The sequence below is a fragment of the Pelecanus crispus genome, chromosome 2 (assembly GCF_030463565.1).
Source record: "Pelecanus crispus isolate bPelCri1 chromosome 2, bPelCri1.pri, whole genome shotgun sequence".
Lineage (NCBI taxonomy): Eukaryota > Metazoa > Chordata > Aves > Pelecaniformes > Pelecanidae > Pelecanus > Pelecanus crispus.
The window spans coordinates 165,265,919-165,293,691 of NC_134644.1; the positions used below are offsets into that span (position 1 = coordinate 165,265,919).

The 27,773-nt window shown below is 36.7% G+C and overlaps 1 protein-coding gene across 4 annotated transcripts in view; it reads right to left on the reverse strand.

The window, feature by feature from the left end:
* Positions 1 to 2,140: 2,140 nt before the first annotated feature.
* The window catches only part of ASAP1 (ArfGAP with SH3 domain, ankyrin repeat and PH domain 1), a 130,729-nt gene continuing 105,096 nt past the window's right edge, over positions 2,141 to 27,773 (reverse strand). For 2 of the 4 annotated variants that reach the window (XM_075706412.1, XM_075706413.1), the window contains 9 exons: positions 27,636 to 27,743; positions 26,044 to 26,280; position 21,419; positions 16,258 to 16,419; positions 13,233 to 13,299; positions 10,971 to 11,029; positions 8,213 to 8,715; positions 4,256 to 4,378; positions 2,141 to 2,310 (listed from right to left, as the gene is read on the reverse strand). In XM_075706412.1, the coding sequence (XP_075562527.1) occupies positions 2,236 to 2,310; positions 4,256 to 4,378; positions 8,213 to 8,715; positions 10,971 to 11,029; positions 13,233 to 13,299; positions 16,258 to 16,419; position 21,419; positions 26,044 to 26,280; positions 27,636 to 27,743 (1,335 nt within the window). In that variant the 3' untranslated portion in view covers positions 2,141 to 2,235. The remainder of the gene's footprint in view (positions 2,311 to 4,255; positions 4,379 to 8,212; positions 8,716 to 10,970; positions 11,030 to 13,232; positions 13,300 to 16,257; positions 16,420 to 21,418; positions 21,420 to 26,043; positions 26,281 to 27,635; positions 27,744 to 27,773) is intronic. The other 2 variants (XM_075706414.1, XM_075706416.1) reach the window with 1 other exon arrangement.

Here is a 27,773-nt window from a genome sequence, read left to right on the forward strand (position 1 = left end):
AAATTGCAGACAGTGGCTCATTGAGTTCAAATATAATACTGTACTTAAACTCAATCAATATCATACATTTTCAGGTTTCTTATGACCCACAATAAGCCAGAATAAACACAACTATTGTTCCCGATGGAACTCATTTAATTTTATAAAATGCATATGTATACTATTTTAAAGAGCGTAGAAAAGAATAGACATTTGACTCTACATAATTTTACATGCCTAGGTTTTCTTTATATGATTTGCTTTTATCAGTTTATTTCAAGATCACTTAAAAATACAATTGACCACAAAAGTGAATAGGTTTTGTTCTTTAATGCAACTTAAAACATTGTAGTAATGGATAAAATGGAATGCTAAATAAATGCTAATCCTGACTTGCTTTCCATAAAAACCAGAATAAAGTCTGAAATACTGGAGCTGGTAATACTGAAGGATTAGATGCCAGCAGGCTCGCTCACTCATTGTGTAATTTTTTTTTTTTAATAAACTTTTGTTATAAATGAGAAAACCATTAACAGTTGATAAATGTTTTACATTTTTCCATGTGGGGTTTAGACTGATATTTGCTTCTATATTAACCACAAACAGAATTAAATATTCACTGACTACAGTCTTGTAAAACTGAATTAAAAACGAAAGCCCTCAAAAGTCTGAGATGCGTTTTTATGAAATGAAAATCTTCCCATGCAGCCAAGGCAATCTGCTTTGAAACAGCAGTAATAGGTACTGAAGCCAAAGTAACATTTAAAGCAAGTAATAGGAAACTATGTATGAAAGTCATGGAACCTGCTACAGACAAACTATGGGCAAAACACAACTGCATTATGTTCAAAGTTAAAACATGATGTTGAAAGTGACGTAGGAAGTGAAAGTTTTCAGTAATACATTTAAGTGTTTTCTGGCAATGCAACTTTTTACCAGCTTTCAAGAAACCTCAGGTCAAATGCAGCCTTCTGAAGATTTTCTTAGAAATTAGCTTTATAACAGTATGTCTGTTACTTGGAGCTTTGAATTAAGACTATTACAGTTACAGTTTAGTGAACTCTATGAAAACCAGCCTGATACTTGTGATGTGAGTTCTATCATTAACAGCCTGATCAAATGCATGAGAGGTCATCTTAACGTTCACTTTTTAGAACAATTAAAAATCATTTAAGTTTATCCTTATATCACCACTTAAGAAATTTTATTTTAGGTAACTAACTTTTAGCAAGGTTGAAGACAGAGGAAAAAACCCCCACAAAATCATTTTTCAAAGAGCCAATTTAGCCATAAACAAATACTGTTGCAAGCTCACATTAATCTGAATAGCAATTAAGTTAAAATGTTCTTTTCTTCAAATGTAGCTATATGACTACAGTACTACTTTTGTACAAAGGCAGGTTTCAAGTAAGCGTCTAAATGCATGCATAATGTCAACAGTTAACATTTTCTAGAAGTCCTTGGTTACTAAGAATTCAGTGAAAGAAACCAGCAAATTTCACATATATCTACTAAAGAACAATATGACTAATTTTCATTAAAATAAGTTTTCAAATGAAATAAATTTGTAACTTTTTATAGTGAGGTATTATCACAGGGGAACTGCAATCACAGTTTGGCATAGGTCCACATAATATAAACATGAAATGCTGTATGCACACCATAAAACATTACTGGTATCTGTAAAGTCAGTGAATATTTGTCTTCATAATTACACTTAACTGAGCACTATATTAAATAAATACCAAAGTGGGTTTCATAGCTGTAAACTGCATACACTTACAAACTGCAGACTCATTTTTAAATTGTCCAAAACCATTCACTCATTCTAGCTTTCTGCTAATTGTATATTGAGAATACTGAGTTATTTAGGAACAGTCATTTCTGTACAGTTACATGGTTGACGGAGACCACCTATGTTTGGAAAGCTGGCAGTTCATACGTATTTTGAACAGCATAGACGGAGATGTAAGTGCTAGATGCCGAGGATGGCTTCAACGAACCCAATAAGGCGTGCCAGGTTCCAAGGCTACCATAATACTGGCAAAGGCAGAATAACACAGTATATTTACAATACATATAATTCAACCTCATGAGGTGAAACTTAAAATGAATTCTTAATTTGTAACAGCAGCTATATATACAATTGTGCACAGGATTACAGGGAGGCAGCAGCGTTCGCTTTTGCTAAAAAGCCCGTCTTGCATGAAGAATGTGCAATGCTCAAGTTTAGGATTTTTTGTTTGTTTGTTTTTACTAGTCTGACAGAATGTGCACAAAGGACACTGGAAAGACCCCTTTCCTCTCTGGCTGTCCTTCGATGTGGCCAATCTGCAACACAGGAGAAAAACGTACATATATATATGTGTGTGGGTGTACACATGGAGTTCGCAGACTGCATTTACTTCATTCAAAAGCAGCAGAACTGCATGGATCCTACAGAGTCTTTCCAAGTTCTTGGACAGTTTAAAGCAGACCTTAGTTAACATTTGAATTTGTGTAAAGGAACAAAAAGCCATACAAGCATATTATAAATAAGACAAATTAAGCCAACTAAGCCTAAAGAGAACAAAACTACAATTTTATTTGGAAACCTACACACACCACTGAATTTCAAGAACCTCACCAAAACAGAAGCCTGATTTTCTTTTGGCTGATAGACTAACTTTCAGTAACGGGATATACCTCTCTGAAAACCATTCATCTTAGTTAACCGAATAAATCTTAAACATCTCACTGTCTGCTACAGTTGTGAAGTTACTTATGATAATCTGCATGCTTCATTTACTTACAGTGATAAAGGCCCCACTATTTTCTCATTGTATTAGTATGACTCGTAATAATTTATGTGCATACTAGTGTTTATAACAAATCACAGTATTGTCTGATTAAGTATCCTTCATGTACAACTTCCTACATGTTTTGCATAATAATAATTTATAAAGAAATAGCCAAACAACTTTTAAAAAAAAATAATGGCACCTTCTATATGAACTTTACATGTTTAAAATGCATAATTATAAACAACTGTCACACTGATAGCACAGGAGTAGCAGTCTTGACTGACCACATTAAGCCTCTTCCCCATCCTGCTACAGTGCTGCTCACTACTTTCAGAATAATGGTGTACCTCCTTCCTCCTCCACAAGCTAACAAAATGGGAAGGGGAAACATGCAGGGCTGGCCGTTTCCTCTTGTAGAGCCAAATTTTTGAAGCGTATGAGTCAACAGCCCTCATTTCCTGTCTCAGAAACACTCAGACTGGAGCACTTCACGGAACTTGTCGGGTGTGGACCCAGGGACCTTAAAAACCACTTCACAAAACAGATTCAGCAACTAATGCAACTATAATCAGGGACTGGATGACACGGTTAATACACCAGCTTTTCACTGGGCATTACTCTTTTGATACCATCTTTTCAGTTGAAAATCTTCCACGCTTAAATGATGAGTGAGAGTAAACTGTGTAGCTAGAACCAAAACAGCAAAGGTTGCGCTGCACTTAGATTAGGAAATCATAGGCAGCACTGCAATAAGAATTTGTTTTAATCAAAATTAAATCTGTCTCATTTTCCCCAGTAATAATTCTTAGGTAGGGATGTATGACGTAGCAGGGCTTTGGAGGCAAGAAGTAGAGCATCAAGGGGAGGTTGGAGCCTTCAAGTGGTGTTGAGAAAAAACTGATGTTAGCACTCAAGAACCAAAGAACAATGTGCAGTCCAGAGTAGGGGGGGTAAGATACAAACCAATGGCAGGGAAAGGAGAGGGAAAGGAAGTGTTAACTACCTCTCATTTAAGGAGGAAAACCATCAGCTTACAGCACTAATTACAAATAGTTTTTCAGACTTCTAGCAACTCCTGTAGGTATAACTTAACATTTCTGGTGAACTGAAGATAATTACATATCTGATTTTCATGAAGAATGTAAGCATGCTAAATGGAGTAAAAATTACCACCTCTTCATTTAAGGAAAGGCTAGTGTGCATTACCAAGAATGGTATATGTAACTACGTGTTGTTATGAGCCAGGAATAAAGCCAAACCTAGTCGGGATGGTTCTAGCAGACTCCCAGGAAGAGACAGACCCTTCCAGAAAAAGGGGGTCTTCTCTAATACGAGTTTAAGGGCTGGATGTTAGCTCAGACAAAACACTCCCAAAACCCAACAAAATAAAAAACACCACCCACAAACCAAAATAACAAACCCCCCAAATTCAGAGAAAGAGGCTTTCCTTTAGAAGACAAAGTAGTTATGAGGAACTATAAAAAGATACATACCCACCACTCTTGGTCCTCTTCACCGGTTACAATAATTACTTCTCCTTCAACAAATGTGAGCTCATCATCATTATCTGCCTGACAGTCATAAATGGTCTTCACTCGCCTAACTTTGTTTTTCCCCTAAAAATAGAAGGAAGGTTTAGATGAAAGACACGAGGAACAACGAAAATATATGTATGGTATGAATTTTGCCTTTTAGTTATGTTTTATTTTACAAGAAGGTGAAGACTACCAAATTGCTTTCCTTGCAATCAGGGACATAAATAAGAAAACCCCTCTGCTTCAACAAGGATATTTAAAAAAAAAAAAAAAATTACCTACATAGGTATAGGTTTTAAGATTCAGAACTCCCAAGAGATTTTAACGTGTAGTGCACAGCTTAAGTAACCTACACTTCCTCCAGTAAAGAAAGTTTAAATAAGATCTTTACATTGTTCCAGACCACAAACACCCTCTTTCTGCTTTAATAAATACTTCATTAAAAAACCCACCATGAACAGAAAATGAAATCCAGTCTCCTCTGAATGTTACAAGAGAGGTAAGGGCTGAGGAAAATGCTGCATTGAAATCCCAGTATTCCTTACAGTTTTGGGTTTGGATCTAGTGCAAAAATACAGTATCTTTTGATTTGAGATCTGCTTATAGGACTGGAAGTTATTTTTTGAATGATTTTTCATCTAGTGTGTTAGCAATTTCTTACCAGAAGAATCTTAATTTCAGATGGCAGTACTATTTTTGACAATAATTCACAATAGATATTCTCACAGCTCTACCATTCTGAGTCCAACTATTTTCTAGGTCATACTTTGCTGCAATCTGCTAATTCATATGAAAAAGCCTGAGCCATGGGCTCCTCCCAGAACATATGTTTCTCACGGCAGTGAAAATGCTTTGTATTATTTCCAAACAAAGTAAGGAAGCAATATTCACAGCAAAATACTCTTGCTACTTTATATTCCTGCATTTTCATACCCATACTTCTTCAAAAACTACAGTTCCTTCTTTGAACAGAAGTAGACAGATAAGAAGAATGCAGAAAAACAAGAGCAGCACAAGGAGATGAGAAGCAGAAGGGCCACGAAGGAAAAGTCAGCAGGTTTAGAGGAATTTGAGCCAAAAGTAACTTCACAAAGGAAATTTCCTAGTGAGCCGTCTCTCTGCTAATACCTACCCACTTGAAATACCTCCACGTTTTGGCAAAAAAAATTTCCCTGCAGATCAACAGCAGAACAGACACACAGCAAATAGCACCCATACTAAACTCAAGGTACAGAAAAATAACAATTATAGAGGGATCTACGGCACAAAGCAGTTAACACAACAACATAAGACTGAAAAAACCCATACTCCAACGAACAGAAACAGCTGAAGTGAAGTTCATAGAAGATCAAAGGGTTTTTTACAGCAAGGGTTTGCTGCAGCAAGAAGTTTCTTCAAAGGATGCTTTCTCTCTTTCTTTAAACAAATTCATATAATTTGAGCAAAAATCTCAACTATCACTAGGGATTGGAATTCAATATTAATGGGTATTTGGAGCCAGTCCCAGCTTTCAACTCCAGAGAACCTTTACAAACTAAGAACACTTCCAGTCAATCCCCCGGTGATGAAGGGAAGCAACTACTTCTGCCAGATAAAAGTTGTCTCACTCAGTAAAGAGACTAAAGAAGGTTAAGTTCTTCTAAACTTAAGAGAACAGTAAGCAACTCAGCTTGTAAGAACACATGAAAAATGATGGCAACTGTTCCCACTTAGCACCACAGATGACATTTTAATATTCTATTCCTTTTACTTAGGAGAGTGGTAAAAAGGAGAATTCAAGCCCGAGGTGTATTTAGTCTTGAGAATGTTTAAAAAGGCATGGATCTGAAGAGAGTATATATTTTCCAGAGCACAGTTTGGGGCACCGGTGTGTAAATAAATAGAAGCAATTCCAGGGCATGTCATTTGCGACTATAAAACCAGTATCACCCACCCCACCCCCAACTCCTTATATCCAATATTAGTACTTATTAAGAAGAGACTTTCATGCTTAAGACTAAATAATAATTAGCTGCTGTGGTCATTAATAATCCCTCCATGTTCTTAATTACATTCAACATTTTTTTTGTTTAAAAAGAAATATTTTGTCTCCTATATAGAAAACACGCACACACACAAAAGAACACTCAAGTGCTCAGTGTGATTTTAGAAGCACTCAGAGCAAGTTTCATTTCTCTAAAAGTATCCTTTCAAGTCCTTACATATTAACAGCATTGGTGGTTTTTACCTAATAATTCTGAACAACTGATTTTCTAAATCTTCCAATAAAAAAATTGTGCTCCAATAAAAAAACTGTTTAGCAGCTCAACAGTCAAAACCATGAGTGAAGTACCCACAAGTACTAGTGGCTGCTGCACAGGTCTTACTATTGCGCTGTGACACAGCATTTCACCAGTTTGTGCGGAGACGATATAGTCAGAGGATGAAAGTGGAGGCAAGACACATCTAAGAGGAATTCTTGCACAATATTACTCGAGCAAAAAAGACTGCAGCGAACAAGAAGAGATACATGTGTGCATGCAATGATGTGTAGAAAACTGGAATGTAATCATTACAGATACATCATAATTTTGATCACTGCAAAACAGTGAAACTATTTAATTTACTGCACACGTGAAAATGGCTGGATTTGGAGAACACTGAATTTTTCCTCAGAATTTTTCTGTATAAAGTAAGGTGAGAGTTGGGAAAAAAACCCAAACAACCAAAACAAACAGCTAATCCACTATTTGCTTTCCTTCTTTATTAAAATGACAAATAACTGAGAACGTCCAATATCATTTGCCTGTTTATATTTAAAAGTACGTAAGTAAACAAATCATAGTTGCAGACACCTTTTGATCAGATCCCTGTACTATTTTATTTAAACTCCAGAACACTCAGGAAGCCCAAGAAACAACCCTGTTGTTCTCCGTTCGGACAGGAGCTTACAGACAAGCCCATGACAGAAGCCAAGCAGAGTGATGGCTCCAGAGAAAGAGCGTTCTTCCGCAGACAAGCACAAGGAAGGAGAAACTCCCCCTCTGCTTTCACTACAAGAACGGAAGTCTTGTTTCCTTTTACATAAGTGCTTTGCATAGCCAATTTGACAAGCAAAACCATCTCCTTTTTGATGTATTCTTAATGATGAAAATCTTAAAAAGAGAGCTCTGGAGTTTCATAAAATTATTTCAATATACATATGCATGAAGAATCCTCTGTTGGACAGAAATAGCACTGGTTAGCAAGATGAACAGCAAGATGAATTGAGGATTGAACAAGGAGACTTGGAATTGAGTTATAGTTCCAGCTCTGCTACCACACACCATCCAGCAACGTCAATTCTGCCACTTCAGTAATCTATCTGACCCCTTGTTAACCACTTAAGTACATCGACATTAAATACTCATGACAGGAACATTTACTAGTTTGTCACAGTTGACTTGACTTTAAATTTTTTACCTACTGACAACAGGTGCTAACATCCCTTCTTAAAGCTTACAAAAATCAAATATATAATTATTCTAGTAATCTAAGGCATACAAAGCAGTCAACGAAGACAGCAGACGAAATTAATTCAGAATTATGACTGGCACAGATAAAAATGCCCAAGTTCCCTAATAAATCTAAATACACTGCCGTGCTCCCAAGGCTATCATTTTATGTTACTAGTATTTATTTCAGCATGCAAGAGGCCTTGTAAACCCCCAGCATTTGCTGAAGCTGCTCGGGAGCACAAAAAGAGCACCTCATTCCTCATCCTAGCCTATAACGTTATGTTCCTTTGTGTGCATAGCTCAAGGGTGGGTTTTGGTGTTTTGTTTTGGGGTTTTTTGTTTGGTTGGTTTTTTTGTTTTTTTTTTTCCCCCAGAGATAGCCCTACAGTAAGTTCAAAGCCTTCCATGGATACTCTCAACTAGCTGGAATAATACCTACCATATTTATTTTCCTGGGAAGTGGCACAGGGGTTTCTGGCAGGGTATGTGTTATGTCATTAGACTCTTCAGATGCTTGCCTTTGGACGGTGTCTCTAGATTGTACGTTTAGAGAAAGATCTAAGGAGTGAGATTTTTGATTTGCCTCTGAGGGCTGAGGCTTTGGTGATGCTTCTCCACCTTGAGTTTTAGCCAACAGCTCTCCTAGCTGAGGTTTTGGAGGAAGGTCCTTCATTTGCGGCTTTGGAGGTAAGTCTCCAAGTTGTGGTTTTGGTGGCAAGTCTCCTAGCTGAGGCTTTGGGGGTAGTTCTCCAGGCTTTGGAGGTAAATCTCCCACTTGAGGTTTCTGAGTTAATTCCAGAGGCAGAGGCTTTGGGGGCAAGTCTCCAGGTTGTGGTTTCTGTGGTATATCGATGGACAGTGAGGGCTTCTGAAAGATTTCCGTGTGCTGATGGGACTTATCTATTGAAAGATGATGACTGGTTTCTATTTTCCTTAGTGCCACTAAAATAAAAGAGCATAACAATGGTTTTTCACAATCTCGTCATAATATTAAAGAACTTAGGCACATATCAGAACTGTAACTGTGCAATGACCACATGTTCACTGAGCCCCGATAACTGTCCATATATCTATGACAAAGGTAAGGTAATACATCCTTACTTAACCCTCTTTCATTGAGGTCTTATTTCATTGCTCCTACTGGAGGCCAGGAGTGCTTAATCCAACAGCTACTAGGTGTCAATTTATAAATTAAGTACCTAAGGTGAAATAAAGTGATTGCTTTTTGGACCTAAATGAAAAAAATATTAAATATAAGAAGAGACGTATTTTGCAAAACAACCTATCAACCCACTGATGTGACTGCAATGAAAATTCTCTTTAATGCCAATTATTCATATATACAGTTGAACTCCATTCAAAAAAAAAGCCAAGTGTCAGGATTAGTACCTGTAAAATCTTAAAGAAGAGAGTGAGTGAGCATGTGTGTCTATACAGTGTACAGAATAAACGGTATTACAGATATTCAAACAAAAATGAATAAAAAATAAAATATTGTAAATATTTACAATTTAGTAAAGATGAGAAGTTTTAAAACCGTGTATTTTTGCAGTTTTTATGGAAGGAAATTGAAAATAGCTTTTCAAATAGTTTTTTTCTCAGTGTCATGCATTGATTCTACTGCTAAGTTCCTTAAGAAAACTTGACTGAAATCCACCTTAAAAACAAAACCAAAACAACGTAACAAAAATAACCCAAACCACTAAACCAAACAACTCTATATTAAAGCAGATGAAGGGGGACAGGAGAGAAAAAAGTTATGACCCATGATGAAAGCAACACATTTTGACTAGAAGGAATAATTTTCTATTATATGGAGCATTGCTTTAGTATTCTATCATACCAGCCAGAAAGGTGGCCTGACATTTTACTATGAAAGCAACAACACTCACTTTGGATATCACCTACTGCAATAACACTTCTATACTGTATTTACGGTTATTTATACCAAAAAAGGAAATCCTTGCATAATTTCCGTGAAAGAAATTGTATAGCTACTACCAGATGCTTCATTTTAAAAAATGTCTGTGTTGATGCTTGTATACGTCTTTGTCTCCTAGGCTTATCCAGTAGCCAGCGTACAAGCACTGATCATCCACATTGGTTTGAGGTTTAAGTAACTGATATGAAAAAAATGATAGTAGCCCTTATCAAAGTACTTTGATTGAGGCCATCTTAAATTTTCACCTGTATCATTTTAAATCAAGGAAGCATTGACTTCCTTTGCAGTGGTACCCTATCACATCATTGGTGTCTCTTTCAAAAGATGATACCATGTCATAATAATTCTAACTTTATTATAAAGTTGAAATTTCACATTTGCATTTCTTGTTAAAATGATTTGCACTCTCAATTTCAGTCATCTAGCTTCAGAAGTTTGGACAGGCATCATTTCCTGATCTTCAGGCTCTATATTGATCACCCACTCATACAGATACAACATTTTTTTGATGGATTCTGTATCAGACAGAGCTACGCGGTAAGTCTACTTTCAACTTTATAGTCAACTACTACAAGAACTCAAAAACCTATATAAAACCTGCCATATGAGTTTAAAGGGAGACTAGAAAAAAACATTTCTAAAAAGAAAGAGCCATAAGGTGTTCATTGGGATGACAGTCTCAGCAGGTCTGTCACCATTACAGAAACGAGCATGTAACAATACCTGATTCTTTTCAAAGTATTTATAAGGACAACAACCCTGATTGCCATATTTTGGCAATGCACACAACTTACTTCAAGGGTATCAAGAAATTGGACTTATGGATGTTAGGAAGAACAAGAGTTTACCAATGACAGTGGTCAAAGAAACGGGAGCCCAGAGAGGTTATCCATGGAGATACTCAAAATGCAGCTGGACATGGCCTTGAGCAACCTGCTCTCATGTCAAAAAGTTAGCCCTGCTCCAAGTGGTGAATTGGACCAGCTCATCTCCTGAGGTCTCTTCCAGCTTCAATTAAGTTTATGATTTTTTCTTTTCCTTTCCTCCTTATGTTCCATAGGTCTAACTATTTTTTTAGTTTAATAAATCCTCCCTGATCTTCCAGAATCCTTTCAGTTTTGCTAAAGTTTCATGATTTGTCACGTTGTAGAAATAAAACTTTTTCTGAAAAGATCCATATATTTAAAACAAGTATCTACTTTCACACACAATTGAAAGATATCATTATGAGAATACCAACAAAGAGAAGTCTTACCTTTTTGAGGTAGTTTGGGAAGAACTCTAGGGCCAAGTGCAGTCTTTGCAGTCCCAGTGCTAAATCAACAGATGTGAATTATTAGTGCTTACAACTGTTGTAAAATACATTTTTTCTTTCCTGTTTTTCCCCTCTACACATCCATAATTAAAAAAAAAAAAAACAACCCACACATTTATTTTGCTTCTTTTTTTTAACCACCTTGTCTGTGGATCAATCCCAAAACTCAAAGTAATGTTAAGAATGAACTGCTTTTTTCAGATAAAAAGACCTACAAACCCCACACAGCTTAAACGCTACAGGGCAGATTTATTCTACGAACTACGGTATGTGCAAAAATGTACTCTGAAAATAGGTGAAGCTGAAAGACCAGCTCAGTGGGGCAGATCCTGAACTTTAAGGAAAATCTGGTCTTTCAAGTGATTATACTGAAGCATTCAAAACATAAGCTGTCCTTTATGTCAGTGGGTTGAAGTTTTCCAGGACTGAGTCTATGCCTTGTAGCCTACTGCATGAGTATGATATTGTATCACACACAAACTGCAGCTGCATTAGGAGACAAAGCCTCTGTTGCTCAAGGAAACACTGACGATTGTGGGAAAACAACATGCTTTACTCTGTCAACCTGTGTTACAGCTGTGTTAGCTACTCATAGTGGTAAGCAACAATACAAGCAGGACAGTTTCAAGTAACTTAATTACAGCATAAAAATGTGAGATAGTTTCATATTGCCAAAACTTTCCATCTGTGCTTTCTGTTGTAGACATTTTTTTTCAGAATTAACACCAGGCTGGCTCAAATTTGCAAACACGGCATGTGAGGGCAAAACATACTACAAGTTTCTATAAAAACCCACCAAATTTCTTCCACCAAAACCACACCCAAATCACTTTTACAGAAAAGGACTGTGGAAGAAAAGAAAGCCAACTGATTTAAGGCATAAAAATCAAACAGTAAATAATCAAATAAAAATCAGTATCACCTCAAAATAATTATTCAGAAAACAAGGAAAAAGAAAAATGAGTGAGGAAGTTGCCAGAATACGTTCAGCAGAGCAGAGAGTCTTCTGCATCACCAGCCTTGATTCTGGTATTATTTGTCTCTGAAGCTAACGTTTCAAAATGAGTATGATGAAACACACTTATGTTAATTTCCTAGCTTTTTTTAGATAGTCAAAATATATCATGACACAAAACTGAAAGAATACTCAAGCTCAATCTTGATTCAATAAATAATTACCCCGGCCTTTATCTAATGCCACCAAGCATGAGTACCACACTTTCTACCCTTGTCTTACAAGTATCGAGCTTGGCACCAGCTCTTTGTGATGTAGAACATCAGCAGTTTTTCCCTGAATACCCAGTGCCACCTGGATGGATTCAGCAAACATGGCAAGTCAGCTGTGCTACCAACAACACATCCACTGCCTGTCCCAACAAGACAGATCACAGACTGAGGAGCGTCCAGAAACTCTACCTACACATCTTCTACTGTGATTTGTTTGACGTTACACATCCATCTCCAGTCATGGCCTGATCATGCACACTTGTGGTCATGCAAGGTCTCCGTCATGTTGCCCGAGGCACACGTTTATTAGAATTACCATGTTTTGAACCTCAGGACCTTGGAATCACAAGACAGATAAAGGAGTGACAAACACTAAGCGACAGGAATGTATGGCTATCCTTACTACTTCAGCTATTGAAAAAGACACTTGTAACGTACTGACCTGATGAACTATGAGCTAAAAGCAGTTTGTGTTATTACAGACTGTGTCAGCACATAAGCTCGACAGACTGGAAAACAGTTAAGCTGGAAGAGATGAATTCTCTCTCTTACAGAGCTATCTTCGATGCCAGCCTTCAGGGTGACACTTCTGCAGCTACAGGCATGAGACCTCACACCGAAGCAGATAAAATGAAATGCCAGGAGACATGAAAATAACACTTTTGTCCTGCTGGACTGCAGTCTGAGGCAACATTCCCCAGCTCAGAGCACATTTCTGTAGGAGCAGCAGATAGATTCTGGTACAAGTCGTTCTGTCCATCCTGCTCAAAGGATGAATTGTGTATGGACGGCTATGAACAAAGTGTAGGAGGCTCAGTGAAGCTAAAGTATTTGTATGGTAGTAAGGCATGCAGAAAACTAATGAAGAAATATAGCTAGGATTTTACTTCATATGAATGGCAATTTTTTTCTAATTTACAAATTAGTTATGTTTAGATAAATTTCCATCTTTGCCTTCATATACACATATTTTACCTTGACTGCTGAGACATCCCCTCAAACTTGTTTGCAGCCTTAGTTGAAGGTGGGCCCAAATCATTACCTGAGGTGAAAAAAGCACAATTTAAAAAAAAAAGTATCATTAGGATAACTGAAATATAATCGACAGAGGGTACAACTTAAAGCAAAGTACACATTTCTCCAAGTATCCTCTACACAACTTGTCTAAAGATTTTAAAGATCATTCTTTATTAATAACTTTGTAACTGAAAAAGCGGCAGGGACCGTAATAATCCAACTTCATAGAATCATCATAGAATCATAGAATGCTTTGGGTTGGAAGGGACCTTTAGAGGTCATCTAGCCCAACCCAACTTGACCTTTCATAATACACATTTTAAAACAATTCACTGGTAGCCCACATCTGCTGGCAAGGAAAGATTGACATTGCTGAGTTACTGCTGTAGGGCATTTGTTTTGAATATAGTGTTTCAATTTTCTCTGAATAGAGGGAGATGCTGCAGGCCAGCATCAAATAAATTTATTGCAGATGTTTACATTTTGTGTTACGAGGCACATCTTTTTAAAACCACCAAGAATTTGACTTTATTCACAAAACATCGAATTGCTAAGGATTGGTATTTTATCCTACATAAAGAATAGTCTTGGCTGATTTAATGACTAAGTCAGTATGTTAACCATGACCTGAACATTAACCGTAGGTAAAGAAAAGAACCTGGGTATACTCAAATCTGTCAAAAGGCAGCAAAATCCAAACCCACGTGCTTCTGAACTCCTTCAACAGAAGGCTTCTCTTTCATTAACCATCACCAAGGTACAATCATACTAACGACTTTGTTTCAGTACCTTTATCATTTCCCCTTCCCTCTTCTATTACAGCATGTCTAAACAATCTTAGAAACAACTTCAACAATCATTAGTAAATTCTGTCACTGAAATGGATGTAAAGTGACATTTAATGATCCAAGAACACAAAATACTTCCCCTGCAAAAGAATGACACATCTGCCTAGATACCATTCTTAGTGCATTGAAGTCTAAATGAAACCGCAGAAGCAGCTCATGCTGAGCCTTGCTAAAAATATGTTTATATTTAAAAGTGAAAAAAAAAAAAAGAAAAAATAGGTAAGGCAAACAGCAAACCCTTCACAAGGAGATCCTATGGATAAAGCAAGTAAAAATATCTCATGGTTGCTATGGAAATCCAAAATAATCTAAACCACATTTTAGAACACCTTTGAATAGTAACTTAATTTACTTAGACATAAACTAAGGATTGCTCTGCTTGAAACTTCGATTAATGCACAGATTAGAAAACAAATGCTGAAATTCAACGTAACAAGAAATATAACAACACAGAAAAAAAAGCTTCTGAAAGGGAAAGCAGTGAACATCTGACAATATTCTTAAACCAAAACCACAAAGGCAGATACAAGAAACTCCCTCTTTTATACACACAAAACTTAATACTTGCTTAAAATCCAAATGGACTTTGAAATAAGTTTTTGTACAAATCTCAGCTAAGAAAAAGGGGAGAAGAGGCCCCTCTTCCATCCACTGAAGTTTAGTCTGCACTGTAGAGCAGAAAAGAGAGAATAAGCAACGTTCTTCTCTGGCCCTGCTTTGAAAAGCCATTCTACCGCTGTTAGGTTCTTCATCTTCAACTCCACACCTGCACCTTCCCCAGATCTTCCTTTTCATCTGTTGTCTAGTATTTTTAAAGAAAAGTGGCCACTAGCTTAGCATCTGTTCCTACCACATCATTCATTCTACTAGTGTTACATTATCTAGTATTCCAGTATATGGTATTTTACGTGCTATTTTGGACTTAAATATTTGGACTTTTAAAAATTTTTCAAGTCCAAGCTCTTCAAAATGTCTTTACTACCTCTGAAATAGTACGGGGCTGTTAGACTCCAGAACACAGGAAACATTTTTTCCATATCCCAGACATCTGGGAAGTAGATAATTGAGAAGATTGCCATTATTTGTATTCCTTGAGAAAAAGACTTTGCTTTTCATTGGACTCTGTACTTCTCTTCATATTAAATCCTAGATTAAATCATATGTTCTGCACAAGTACTCTGTGATTTACCAGATTTAACTCAATTTGCTGAAAAAAATGGTGCTTTTAGGCTTGCAGTTTTTAGGCTACTAATTTCGTGTTTCTATTAGAACACAGAGAGGATACTCTTATGATGTAAGTAGTGTATAGATGACACCCTCTATGTAAGCACTGGATTCCAGCTCAAAAGTTTACAGACTTATGGAAATCCTACCACGAAGACTAAAATTATAGAAAATTACATAGGCCTAAGATTTATAGCTACGGGGAGAAGTTGACTGCATAGAGCAATGTTTATTGAAAAGAGGAAGAATTTGAGCAGTCTGGAAGACAGTTTCTGAAAAGCTTCCGTCAGAAAGGTATCCTGTTTAAAAAAAAAAAAGGTGCTGTTTCTGTATAACTTCTGCAGATAGAAGGATGCAAACCTATCAGTCTTTGTATGTGTACAGACAACATCACAAAACCCGAAAACATTAAGACAACACATCTCAACCAGCTAGGTGTGAACATTTTACACGAGAGATTTGGCAGAGGGCCCAAGGAAACAAGCTCTTCTGGCAATGAGGAGAACCGCACAGATTCATTGAGGTGTATCTGCCCCAAATCAAGATCCATCCAGATTAACGAGCTGGTCAGAACAGGAGCAGGGGTGAGGAAGCAGATGCAGAGTAGATGCAGAAGAGGGGGCCGGGGTGAGGGCAGCTTGGGCAGCTAGGGTAGAGAGAGGGAGGCAGCAGAGGACATTGAACTGGGCCCCAGGGGAGCGTGGAATATTTTCAGTTTTCTCAAGTGAGACTCAGATACGGAAGCCTAGAAGCTAGAGTGACAGAAGACAGAACGGCTGATTTATCTGAGCTGACGTTACATCAAGCTGCAATCATTGGGAAGCAAGCACCAGGTAAAAGAAACCAAAGATCATATATCATCCATCATAGAGGTTTTCCCCTGCCCTTTTGGTTTGTGTTTCAAAACTCACCCCAAGGAATTGGGCCCTTATTCTGGGGTCCATGAGGTAGTGGGCTTGGTGGGTCAGAGAGGGTTCTTTTGTGTCCTGGGGGTGGGGGAGGTGGTCTCTTCTTGGAAAGAGTGGAGCTGCCACTAGAGGTTTGAGTGCTTAGAGGGAGGGTTGAAGGTGGGCCTGCAAAATAACAAACAATCTTCTTACAAATACATGTGCATAAACGTCAAAGCAGCACTGAAAAATTCACAGTCAGACCCACAGCAAAGTGCAGCAAAAGACTAAAATAAAAAGACAAGCCATGCCAAAACACTGTTTAGATTAAACGACACGTTCACCAGATTTTTAAACCATCTTAGCTGTGGGAATATAAGCAACTTGACAATAGAATGACATGTGTACTTATGTTTAAAAAAATACAGGATTAATCACTCCAGGATTTCTAATTTTAGGCATTCTTAAAAAAAAAAAAAAAACATGAAATTTTAAAATTAAGTAATACTTAGCACGTGGGATTAAAATTACTATTAATTTATACCAGAATGAAATAGCTTTCTAGATGTTCTATTGTGTGGGGATTTTTTTCCCCTCCAGAGCATCCCATACAAATTCTGTTAATAAACTTGGGGGGGGGAGGGGGGAATAGAAATCTATCTACAAATTTTCCTTGCATTTTGAAAATAGGATTTTAAGCTTAGTAAGTTTTTCTGTAGTTATCTTTCCCTTTTTTTCCTGTGGCTTAAATACATCAGAATATGCATTTTTAGAGCAATCCAAACTGTGTATAAAGCAAACACCAGAAAAGCCCCTTCTGAGGCTGAGATTAGATATTTAATGGTAGCATTGCTTATAAGAGCTTATGCTGCCACCCCTACTCTTAAATTTATTTCCCCCTGCATCAATGTTGGCACAAGTATTATTCAACACAATGCATGTTTTACAGGATATAGGAACAGATACAGACTAAAAGACAAAACAACCCAGAGGGAAGACAAGAGTTTTCCCTAATCAACTTCACCATTCACCTTCAAAAACGTCTTTAATAAGAAGCTCAAGGAAGCAGGCAGTGCAGGGCGCAAACATGCCACAAAGGGACAACTGCTCAAGTCAGCTGCTGTTACCACCAAAAGAAGTTACTTGTAACACTTACCTAAATTAGTTCTACATTAGGTTAGAATAGCTTTAAGGGTTTGTTGTTGGGGTTTGGGTTTTGCATGTAAGAGAGCTTTGCCATCACAGGCTCTGGATAAATGCAGAAAATCAACATAAAGTTTTAAAAGCAAAGTTTATTTATGCCTAAACTTTCAAGTCTATTGCCACATATTTTTGTAGCACTCTAGAACCAACTTGCCTATTTTTGAAAACCTAACTTATTTGAGCAGTATTTGAGACAAAAATCTTCATTTCGTTAATCAACATTTACCCTAACCTGCAGACAGAACTAGAGCTGCCTCTTCAAAAATACTTATTACCAGTCTCTGCAGGTACACTGAAAATTACCGAAGTCTGTATTCCTTCCCAAATTACTATGTATCATAAAAGTATTAAAATCAGTGAAGAACAATCCTTGCTAAAACTCCTTAGGTGAAATATTAAACATTGAAAAAAGTATCTTCAATTATCCTATAAGCATGTGTACATTTGCCAGATATTTTCAGCAGGTGACCTCCCTCTTTCTTCTTACCCCCGAAGAAAAGATTAATGAAACTGTGCATAATGAGTTAATGATTCAATCTATTCTCTTCCAGATTCAAGCCTGGAAAGCTTTTTGCTGCTCAGGACAATCTCTCAACCACAACCCCAGCAGGTATTTTGGGCCTGGCTTGCCATTAATTGCTTACTTTTGTAAATCAAATTATGTATTTTGCAATTGTTCAATTTACTTCCAAGTTCACAAAGCCATTAATTGCCAAGCAGAAAATGTTAGTGCAAATTAATAAGATTGTTCCCCAATTTGTATCCTCTCTCATTTTAATTGCTTCCATGAGCTTAAGAAAGCAAGCTAATTTAAACCATGCACTGAATGTTTCTGTCCGTAAAAATAAAAAAGTTTTCTCATGCTAAGTTTTGACTGATGTTCCCGTAGACTTCTGCAAGTTATAAATTCTTGAATTTGCTTAAATAAATGCGAATCAAAGGTGGTTCTATAAACTGTAAGTAATTCAGAGTGTATCTAGGAGTGGCGAGGGGGAAAAGAAAATTCAGTGAGTTAACAGTAACATTATTTTTAAAGCATGTAGAAAACGGTATGTCAGTATAGTATTTTCTTGTCCTGACATCTCGAAAAGGAGTTCCACACTTGCAAAATGTCTGCGAGTGGGAATGGCCAACAGCGCACAGGTTCTGTCCTACCACCACCTGGTGTCCTGCTGTTTGTACTGCACCACAGCCCTACCGCTCCGTGCTGGCACACCCTCCAGCCCTGCCGCAAAGGACAAATGGGTCAAGCCTGGCTCAAAGGCAAAAAAGTGGAGGAAATGCACTGAAATAGCAGTGCGCTTATTGCAAAAATAAAACATGAAGTAAAATTTGTATTTTTTATTGCCAATAAAACAAAGAATCCTTCTCTACAAAAATAAAATTTAGTAGGATTAAAAACTCCTTAAATGTGGTTATGTGGATATATTTTATATTTCACACACTAGTAGTCTATCTCCAGGCATCACAGAAGAGTTGAAAAACATTATCACTTCATAATTTTTCAAAAGTTCACATACAAGAGTTGAAAAACATTATCACTTCATAATTTTCAAAAGTTCACATACAACAGTTAGAGCGAAAAGGTGTTAAGGTATTAAAAATAGTGCACCTTTTCAGACTCCTAGCATTTGTTCCTATATTAATTCCATGGAAGGAATAAATATGAATTTAAATTCATACACTAATGACTAGATGGCTGAAATACAAAATAACTTACTTTCAAATAAACAGAAAATAAAGGAAAACTTCAAAACATCTTTTCAGAAAGAGGTATAAAGTCACATCATGCTTTGAATAGAGCAACAGTGGGAAACATTCTGGAATCTAAATCAGTTTATGGAAACAACTGGTGGAATAATACAAACATCTGATGATGTATGAACTGTTACTAAAATTATAAAATACTTTGTATTACATACACACACACACACACACACTCTGTCAAAAAAATTCTTACATTGTATTTTTAACTATGCAAGGCTAGCCAGATAATTCTAAGAGCAGCAGTTATTTTTCTAGATCAAAGATGTTTTGTGATTCTAACCAGGCAGCAAGTAAGCCAACCATTTCTTCTCCACAGTCATCTTAATGATGATTTCTCACATAGTTGCAAAGTTCACATTTCATGTAAATCATTTTCCTCACACAAGCAAAAAAAAAATCTTGACCTATAATTTTTGAATTTTGCTTCCATTGGGCTCTCTATTCTTCACTTCGCTGGGGAGCAGTTGCTTTCAGTAAAGCTGTTGTCATCTTTTATCACTTTTTCTTATTACAAGGATCACGCTTTCATGTGAAAATAGACCAAATAATCTCAAATTTATTGCACTAAGATAAACAACTGGAAAAAGTCTGCAATTAATAGTGCATTGTGCTGGTTTGCAATTAATAGCGCATCGCCCTCCAGGTTTTGTGCAGTTAGTATAGTATCTATTGTGTACTTGTGAAAGCATGCAACGCTGTTACCATCCACAAAAGAAATGGTGAGTTTAGAGTGTAAAAACCTCACATTTGTATTTATTTTTTACCACTTAATGAGAGATATGAATTAACCAGTATTCCAGTTAATGGCAGAACGGGTACTGCAAAGGAAAGTAAGTTTATATTAAAAATAATGTTTTCATTAACAAGTGTTATACTTATTTTTAATGTTCTTATGAGCGACATTTTTTCAGAGATATTACTAAAAGCCTTCTTCAGTTTGTCTTTCTTTAGATCATATCTCTTCAGTACTAAAAATAAGACCATAATTAAAGAAAAAATTATCACAATCTCTCTGAACAAGAAAGCTAAGAATATACATTGATTCAGCATTAGCATCTGAAGTATATTCTATAATTAACGCTAAAAAGGTCCTGTTTAAAAAAGAAAGAGCCAAAATTTATATTAAAGAATGCTGTGTTTTGGGTTGATGCACAAATACAAAAAACACCCCATGAAATCAATAGTTGTCAGCCTTCCCTTCCTATAATGGCACTAAAAAAAAAAAAAAACAGAGTTTGAGTGGGATAACTAGTATTATCTACCCAAAATGTACAACACATTTATAAGAATATTCAAAAAATTAAGTCTTTAAGTGTATGCAAGACAGACATAGAATCCTGAAAGCATTCAAAATAAACAGAAGAAACTGGATCACCTCAAGGGCAGAGGTAACAGAAATGAGATTAAATACAACAGTATATACAACGTTAAAATTCTAAACTAAGAAAGCATTTGTACTTTAAATTAGGGACTCAGGTTGAAAATGGTAGTAGAGACTACCTGTGTATTGCCTGATACGCATCATGAAAAAATAAATAGGATGAAAAGATGTTGTGAGGTAGTATTTCCAGCGGAAACAGCAAGGTTTTAATGCTGTCCCTATACTTCCAGTCACTTAGATTTAAGAAAGTTGATTTAAACAGAAAAAGGTACAGAGAAGGGCTAGTATGATGAAAGGACAACTGAAACGATAGGAGAATGAAAATATGCTCCTAACAGAAAAGGTGACATATGCTTGGTTTCTGCAGTCTAACAAAATGGAAATGGAGACCTGTAAGATTAGCCTGGAGAAGAGGAGGCTGAGGGGAGACCTTATCGCTCTCTACAACTACTGAACAACCTGAAAGGAGGTTGCAGCAAGGTGGTTGTTGGTCTCTTCTCCAAAGTAACTAGCAACAGGACTAGAGGAAATGGCCTTAAGTTGCACCAGGGGAGGTTTAGATTGGATATTTGGAAAAATTTCTTCACTGAAAGAGTGGTCAAGCACTGGAACGGACTGCCCAGAGAGGCGGTGGAGTCACCATCACTGGAAGTGTTCAAAAAACGGGTAGACGTAGCACTTCGGGACATGGTTTAGTGGGCATGGTGGTGTTGGGTTGATGATTGGAATGATGATCATAGAGGTCCTTTCCAACCTTAATGATTTTATTCTATACTTCATTGAAAAATAATCCAGCCACTAAGCCAGAAAACATGAAATTAATTAGTACTCTACCCTTAATTGGTTTAGTGGTGGACTTGGTAGCGTTAGGTTAATAGTTGGACTTGATGATCTTAAAGGTCTTTTCCAACCTAAACGATTCTATGATTCCATGATTCTATGATTGCTTTCCAGGTAGTGCCTTGATACGGACACCAATGACAGAAAAATCGCTGAAGCTAAATAACAATGTTGGTACATGAACAAAGTAATTTAGTGGACTACGAGATGATTTCTAATCCTGCGAGCAATGCAGTCAGACAACTAGAAGTTACTAGTAAATGCAGATAAGCTAATTTGGTTAGAAATTGAGTCTGATCAAGTGAAGCAGCATGGTGTCTGCAGTAGCAGCGGACTAGAACCACAAAGGAAGTGCCTTTGGGTTTATGTACCTAACATTAGAGCTATGAAAGAGTGTAAAATATGCAAACTTGTAAGTATTGAAGATCCAAATGATTCATGACATAAAATTGATCCCTGACCTCCATGTTCATCCAGTATGAGAGAAATAGGCAGAACCATTTAAAAAATCAATCAGCTTTCAGCTAAAATTAAGGAAACCTAGCTTAGATTGTCTAACACTTCTACAAAACTAGTTAGCAACATTGTCCTCATGTTGGATTTGCAATTAAGGTTGTGCAAACTTTATTTGGCTACTGTGCTGAGTCATGCAACTACTTAAATGTTGATTTTTTTTTTTTTTTGAAAGCTTTTTGTAAAACAACAGGCAGACAACCTGCTAGACGCCTGGACCCATAATGTAGATGTAAGCTGGAAAGACTAATGAAAAAGATGATTTTCAGAGTGGTACAGACTAAAGACTTGACTGACAACACAAGTAAGTTGAACCTGAATAAGGTTAGATAAACTACTGGAAAAGGCATACAGTGTTTGGCTTACACAGCTACTGTACTCTGTAAAAGCACTCTAATTTTCATTCTATTAAGATTAACTAAAGCTGTAGCAGAGATGGCAGAAAGCAAGATGAATCCACAAATGAGCTGGTTTAGTGTAGAACAACACTGTCTTAGCCAGTATTCATTATCAGTTCAGGCTCACTCATCAGCCTTTGCACAGAAATAGCTGATACGTAGGCACATCTTTTATGCTGTTGCTGCAGGAACCTTCAACTTCAGAACTGATAGCAAATACTAATGGAGTAGCAGTAACTTCAAAATCATTACAGCTATCTGCTTTGTGAACATAAATAAACCCAAACACAAATCTTGCTCCAGCATTTTTAAGAATTTTTTTAAAAGTTATCAAACTGGAAAATCTGAACTTATATTATAATGATATATGGAGAAACTTAAAAACAAGAAATCCCCATACACACGTACTCCAACAACTTCACCTATACAATTTTTACAATTAATCAAAATAATTTTTAGACACCATATCCACTAAAAACCATAGGCAAAAGTGGTGTGCATTATGTAAATTGCTCTAAACTTACCTTCTTTCCCCAACACAAAGTTCAGACTTGATGGCTTCCACTCCACTGTGGCATCTCAGCCAACACCACGGAACCTTGCTACCAAGGAACTTCACTGGCAAATGAAGCCAGCTTACAGAGGGCTAAAGGGAGGTGGTTTTGTTTAAATATACAACATGATTTGAAAAAAGAGTTTTATCTGTATGTCTCAAAGGATATAAAACACTAAGAAACTTTAAAAACCTCTGCCTCCTAACGTATGGATCCCACCAGCTATCCACTCCCTACAGACTGTCTCCATGTTCTAGCAGGGTCCCATGGTATCTACTGGGGCCTCTCAGCAGAGCAGGGACAAAGATCGGACTACATCTGGGGACAGAAGGTAAGCTTAAATTTAATTACAGATTAAATGCTCTTCTTACTCTTGTTATTTAGGGAACTTAGTGCAAAATATAAGACTATGTTTTCATATAACCTTGAATAGGTAGCTATTAAAACAAACTTTTCTAACAAAAAAAAGCACTTGCCAAGTAAGCTTGTATGTTAAACTTTGATGTAAGGAATATACTCTGTTACTACTAATCTCAAAAGAGCAGATAAACTCTAAAGGATTATTTTTTCCTACAGAAACAAAATTAACTCAGACTGTTTCAAAATTAAAATGTGTCACCAGTGTCTTATGGAAGTGGAGAGTCTCTGCTGCTTTTTCTTTTAAACAATCTGTTTGGGAGCTGGAAGTGGGGAGATAACAAGGTGAAGCACAGTTTATAATGAAGCATAAGTGCATCTGCAATGATGCTTTTACAGTGACTTTTCCACACTGATGAATGTTCTATGCATTTGTCACTTTGTTCCCCTGCCATTTTGAGTTTGTTAAATTATTCTTGTAACACAAGCACGGAAACTTCTAAAACTGGTTAAATGGTTTACAGTATTATTGAATGGAAATCAACCAAAAAACCAGCATCACTCACGGACTGTAAAATTTTGGCATATTTGAAGCAGGGAAGCCTAGTGACTTCAACATAACAGTAGTTCCATTCAACCTCTCACTCAGACTTACACTGTGTATCTGGCCTTTTCCACTCTGATGAAGCAATTAATGTTACTATTACCATTAGAAGGCGATAGTTCTCTGTATTTTATGATAATATCATATAAATTCGTTGTAATATAGGTAAGGATTTCTTTTGCATAATCTTTGACATGAAAACACACAAGAACTCAACATTTCATTTCTTTCCAAGTAGCTTTGTGTTGCGTTGATTCACTCATCTGGGAGTTTGCAGGAACACCTAGGGAAATGTCTAACGTTTCTGAAACTTGAATACATACTTAGAATGAAATATGCATGTAAATATTCCCTTTTCTGGAGAAAAAGACAATTTTCTGAATAAGTCCACATGAGAGCTACACTATATAGTGACAAAGAAATAATGTTCATTATATTCCATTAAAAGCTGACAACATGTTAAGCAGCATACAGACAGATACAAGACACAGGCTCCTTAACCTTCTTAAGGAAATGGGATTCATTATTAGTTTCCAAGTCTTGCAACTTTATGACAAAAAAAAAAGTTATCCTATATCAGACTGAAGGAACATCTAAGCCAGTATACTGTGTCTGACAACGGACAATCAGTAGCTGTTAGACGCAGCGTGTAAAAAAGATGGGGGAGAGGAAGGAAAAAGTTAGAATGTTGTAATGCCAACAGGAAGGTCAACAAAGTTACAAGGAATACAAGTAAGTCCCCAATGAAATCGATGTAAAGAAACTTGGATTATGAAATCTCATGTGAAAAACGCATATCCCAGGCAAAATTGCTTTGCCTCTTAATGGAAAACAAACCTGGTTAAAAAAAGAGAGCCAAGGGATTCATTTGAAAGTTGCCAGTACATGACAAAGACTGATGGTGGAACAGTAGTCCTTAAGCACAGCATCTGAACCATGTAAAAGCAGACATCTGATGCCAACACACTCTGTTCTGTCCCTTCTACTCTTTCACATTTTAATGAGAGCATTTCTTCATTTTTTTAAAAACAAGTTAACTACCAGTTGAGGAAATGAAGTATGAAGTTATAGCAGTGCTAACAAAAGGGAGCATCAGCATAACTGCTGAAGCCCTAAATTATACTGTAGCCTTCATCACAACTAAAGTTTTCTCTAACAAGTATACCGTAGACACATAATTTGGCTATTTCTAAATTAAACATGTAAAAAAGGGGGAAAGATGAAGGGTTTTTTTGTTCTAAAAAGTAGATTTGCACAAATTACAGTAAAGTAACAGATTTTGTTCCATAAATACATCCTCTAAACTTGAAGTTTATAGCTATCTAGGTCAAAGAAGCACCATGCACTACAGCCACAAGAGTAAGTTGCATATGGAAACAAGTTCTCTTCCCTTTCAAGCACTACCAAGCGTGTCACTACTATTATTAAGAAGAAAAAGCACCTCATTCATTTCAACTAAACGTAGATTGCAAAACAGATTGAACTGTAGCACAAACCTTCCTTCTGGATAATTCTACAGGAGCAAAATATTTGTTTCACTCAGGGAAGAATGGATGATGTTTAGCTTAGATCTTCAGCAAGTGACTTGTTAACTATCCGGCAATAGGCTTGGTATTTTCTCTGCTGTTCTTTACATTCCTCTAGCACTCACCAAAATGGAAGAGGATAGTGTTGATGTACTGAGAGGGAAGGAATTTTAATACCAACCTGCTTAGCACTTCACAGGTCATTCTGGTATTTTTCTTTTTCCACACTGTCTGACTGCAAGGAGAGGGAGTCTTCTTACACCTCCTCTCCTCCAAAGTTTTGTTTCTTCACTCTCTCTGCCAGACACTACACAGCACATCATCGTATAGCACTACGCACAATCAGTCTTTTACTAAAACACTTGTATTTCTGTGACTGTAAATGCTTAAAAATGCTTCTCCAAAATATGAACAGAATTTCTACATAAAATGAACCAATAGCAGAGTATTACTTTATTTTTTCGCCCATTCCTGTACAGTTATGAATGAGTCCACTACAAAGTGTCCCACTCCTTTTTTTTTTTTTTTTTTTAAAGTTTTGAACATGCATTGTACCATAGTACCGTACCAATGTAATAAGGAAAACACACTTGAAACACTGCAATGCGCCTGGTTAAAGGAAGGACAACTGTGGAAAAATTACTGCTTGCAAGTGCAGTCTGAAGACAGTCTTACCTTTGCCAGCATTTCTAGGAGGAAGAGGAGGAGCGTCTGCAGTTGGAGAGGTGGGTGAATCTGTGCTTGTAGAAGCAAAGATCTGATTGGTAAAAGCTCCATAGGAGAGTCTTTGCTTGTCTCTAGGAGTGCTAAATGCAGGATGAGTCATTTTGTCTTGGGGAGAAATGCTCGAAGAGTGACAAAAACTTTGGGGTCTTGGAGATCTTTCTTTTTTGATAGGACTAGGCTGTGAATAGAAAAACAAATGCATTATACAGCTGTCTAAATACTAAATACAGTTAATATGTTTGGGAAAGAATATAAGAGAACATATTCTAGTGAACATGAGTGTATTTGCTTTCTTCATTGGACAAATAAGCCCACATTCCTTCCTTTCTCAACAATCCAACCAAAGACTGTAGCATCAACAAATCATCATGTACACAAAGTTAGATTTATTCTTAAAGCAGCAGACAAACAATATACTAAATAATATATCAATAAAAGCCTAGTAATGTTTTTAGAATGTAAGAGTAATTTTCAGTTCAAATAGCTCTTAACTGAGACCAGACAGTTATCCTCAAAGATCAAGTCCATTACCCCACTGATGCATATTAAAAATAAAATAACCACTTCTGACACATCAGAATTATTTGTTGACTGAACTAGCAATATATTCAGTGGTACAGCTCTTTCAAATGTATATAATTGCTCTTTGAAGAAATTTTACACAGCAATTTTTGACTGCTGTATATTAATAGCTGCATACGGAGCACGATCTGTTTCAGTGCAGCTCTGGTTCAGGCAGGCTATTATCTCCAATACAGCATTAGTCATCCTCCTGGGGCTCCTTGCACAGATAATCATTTTGTTCTCTACTGTCCTTGAGGGTATGTAAATTATTTGGGTTTCTGAATTTTTCAGTCCCAAGTGTCACAGGAAATGAAAAGTTCACCACATTTCTTTCTACAGCACCCACATAAAATAGGAGAGGTGTATTCCCATTTATTACAGAAACAGAGCACAGAGTAATTAACTGACTTGCTAAAGTAGGACAGTGAAGCTAAGTTTTCAGATGTTCTAGGATGGCAATTATCCTATGCCCTCAAGTTTTATCTTTCCATTACTTCTTTTTTTAAAATCAGGAAAAAAGTGCAAAGCACAGTTTTTTTTTTTTTTTTTTTTTTGGGGGGGGGGGGGGGGGGAGAAGTTAATTGATTCAACAACTAGCTTTTTAATTAATTTATGGAAAAAATAAGTATGTAAGCTTTGGATTTCCTGCAGCTAAAAATGAGTAGCCTAGAATTCAGAAGGGGATAAAATGACAAAGTAATCTACACTTACTGATTTAGATTATATTGTTTGTCTTGTGAAAGCAAAACTTCTGAAACTGAAGTCCATAATAACTAGGTTGTCAAAGTGTATTCAAAAAAACACTTTGGCAGTCTTTAATACAGGCCTCAAAAATAGCTTTCCTCCCCACCACCACCCCCAAAAAAAATCTGTAAGTAAAAAAAGGTTAAAGTGGGTCTCTAATTTCCATTCCTTTCCAAAGAACAGCAGAACTTTTTGTGCAAAGCTGCATCAGTAATTCATGATTACCTTATCATCTAAATCATCATCACTTTCATCAATTTCTTCCTGCCGAAGATTCCATTCATACTCTACATGGACGTGTGGGTTTAGCTTTCCTGCCTTGGCTTGAGAAAGCTGAAAGAAATAACAATTCCTGTTAAAATA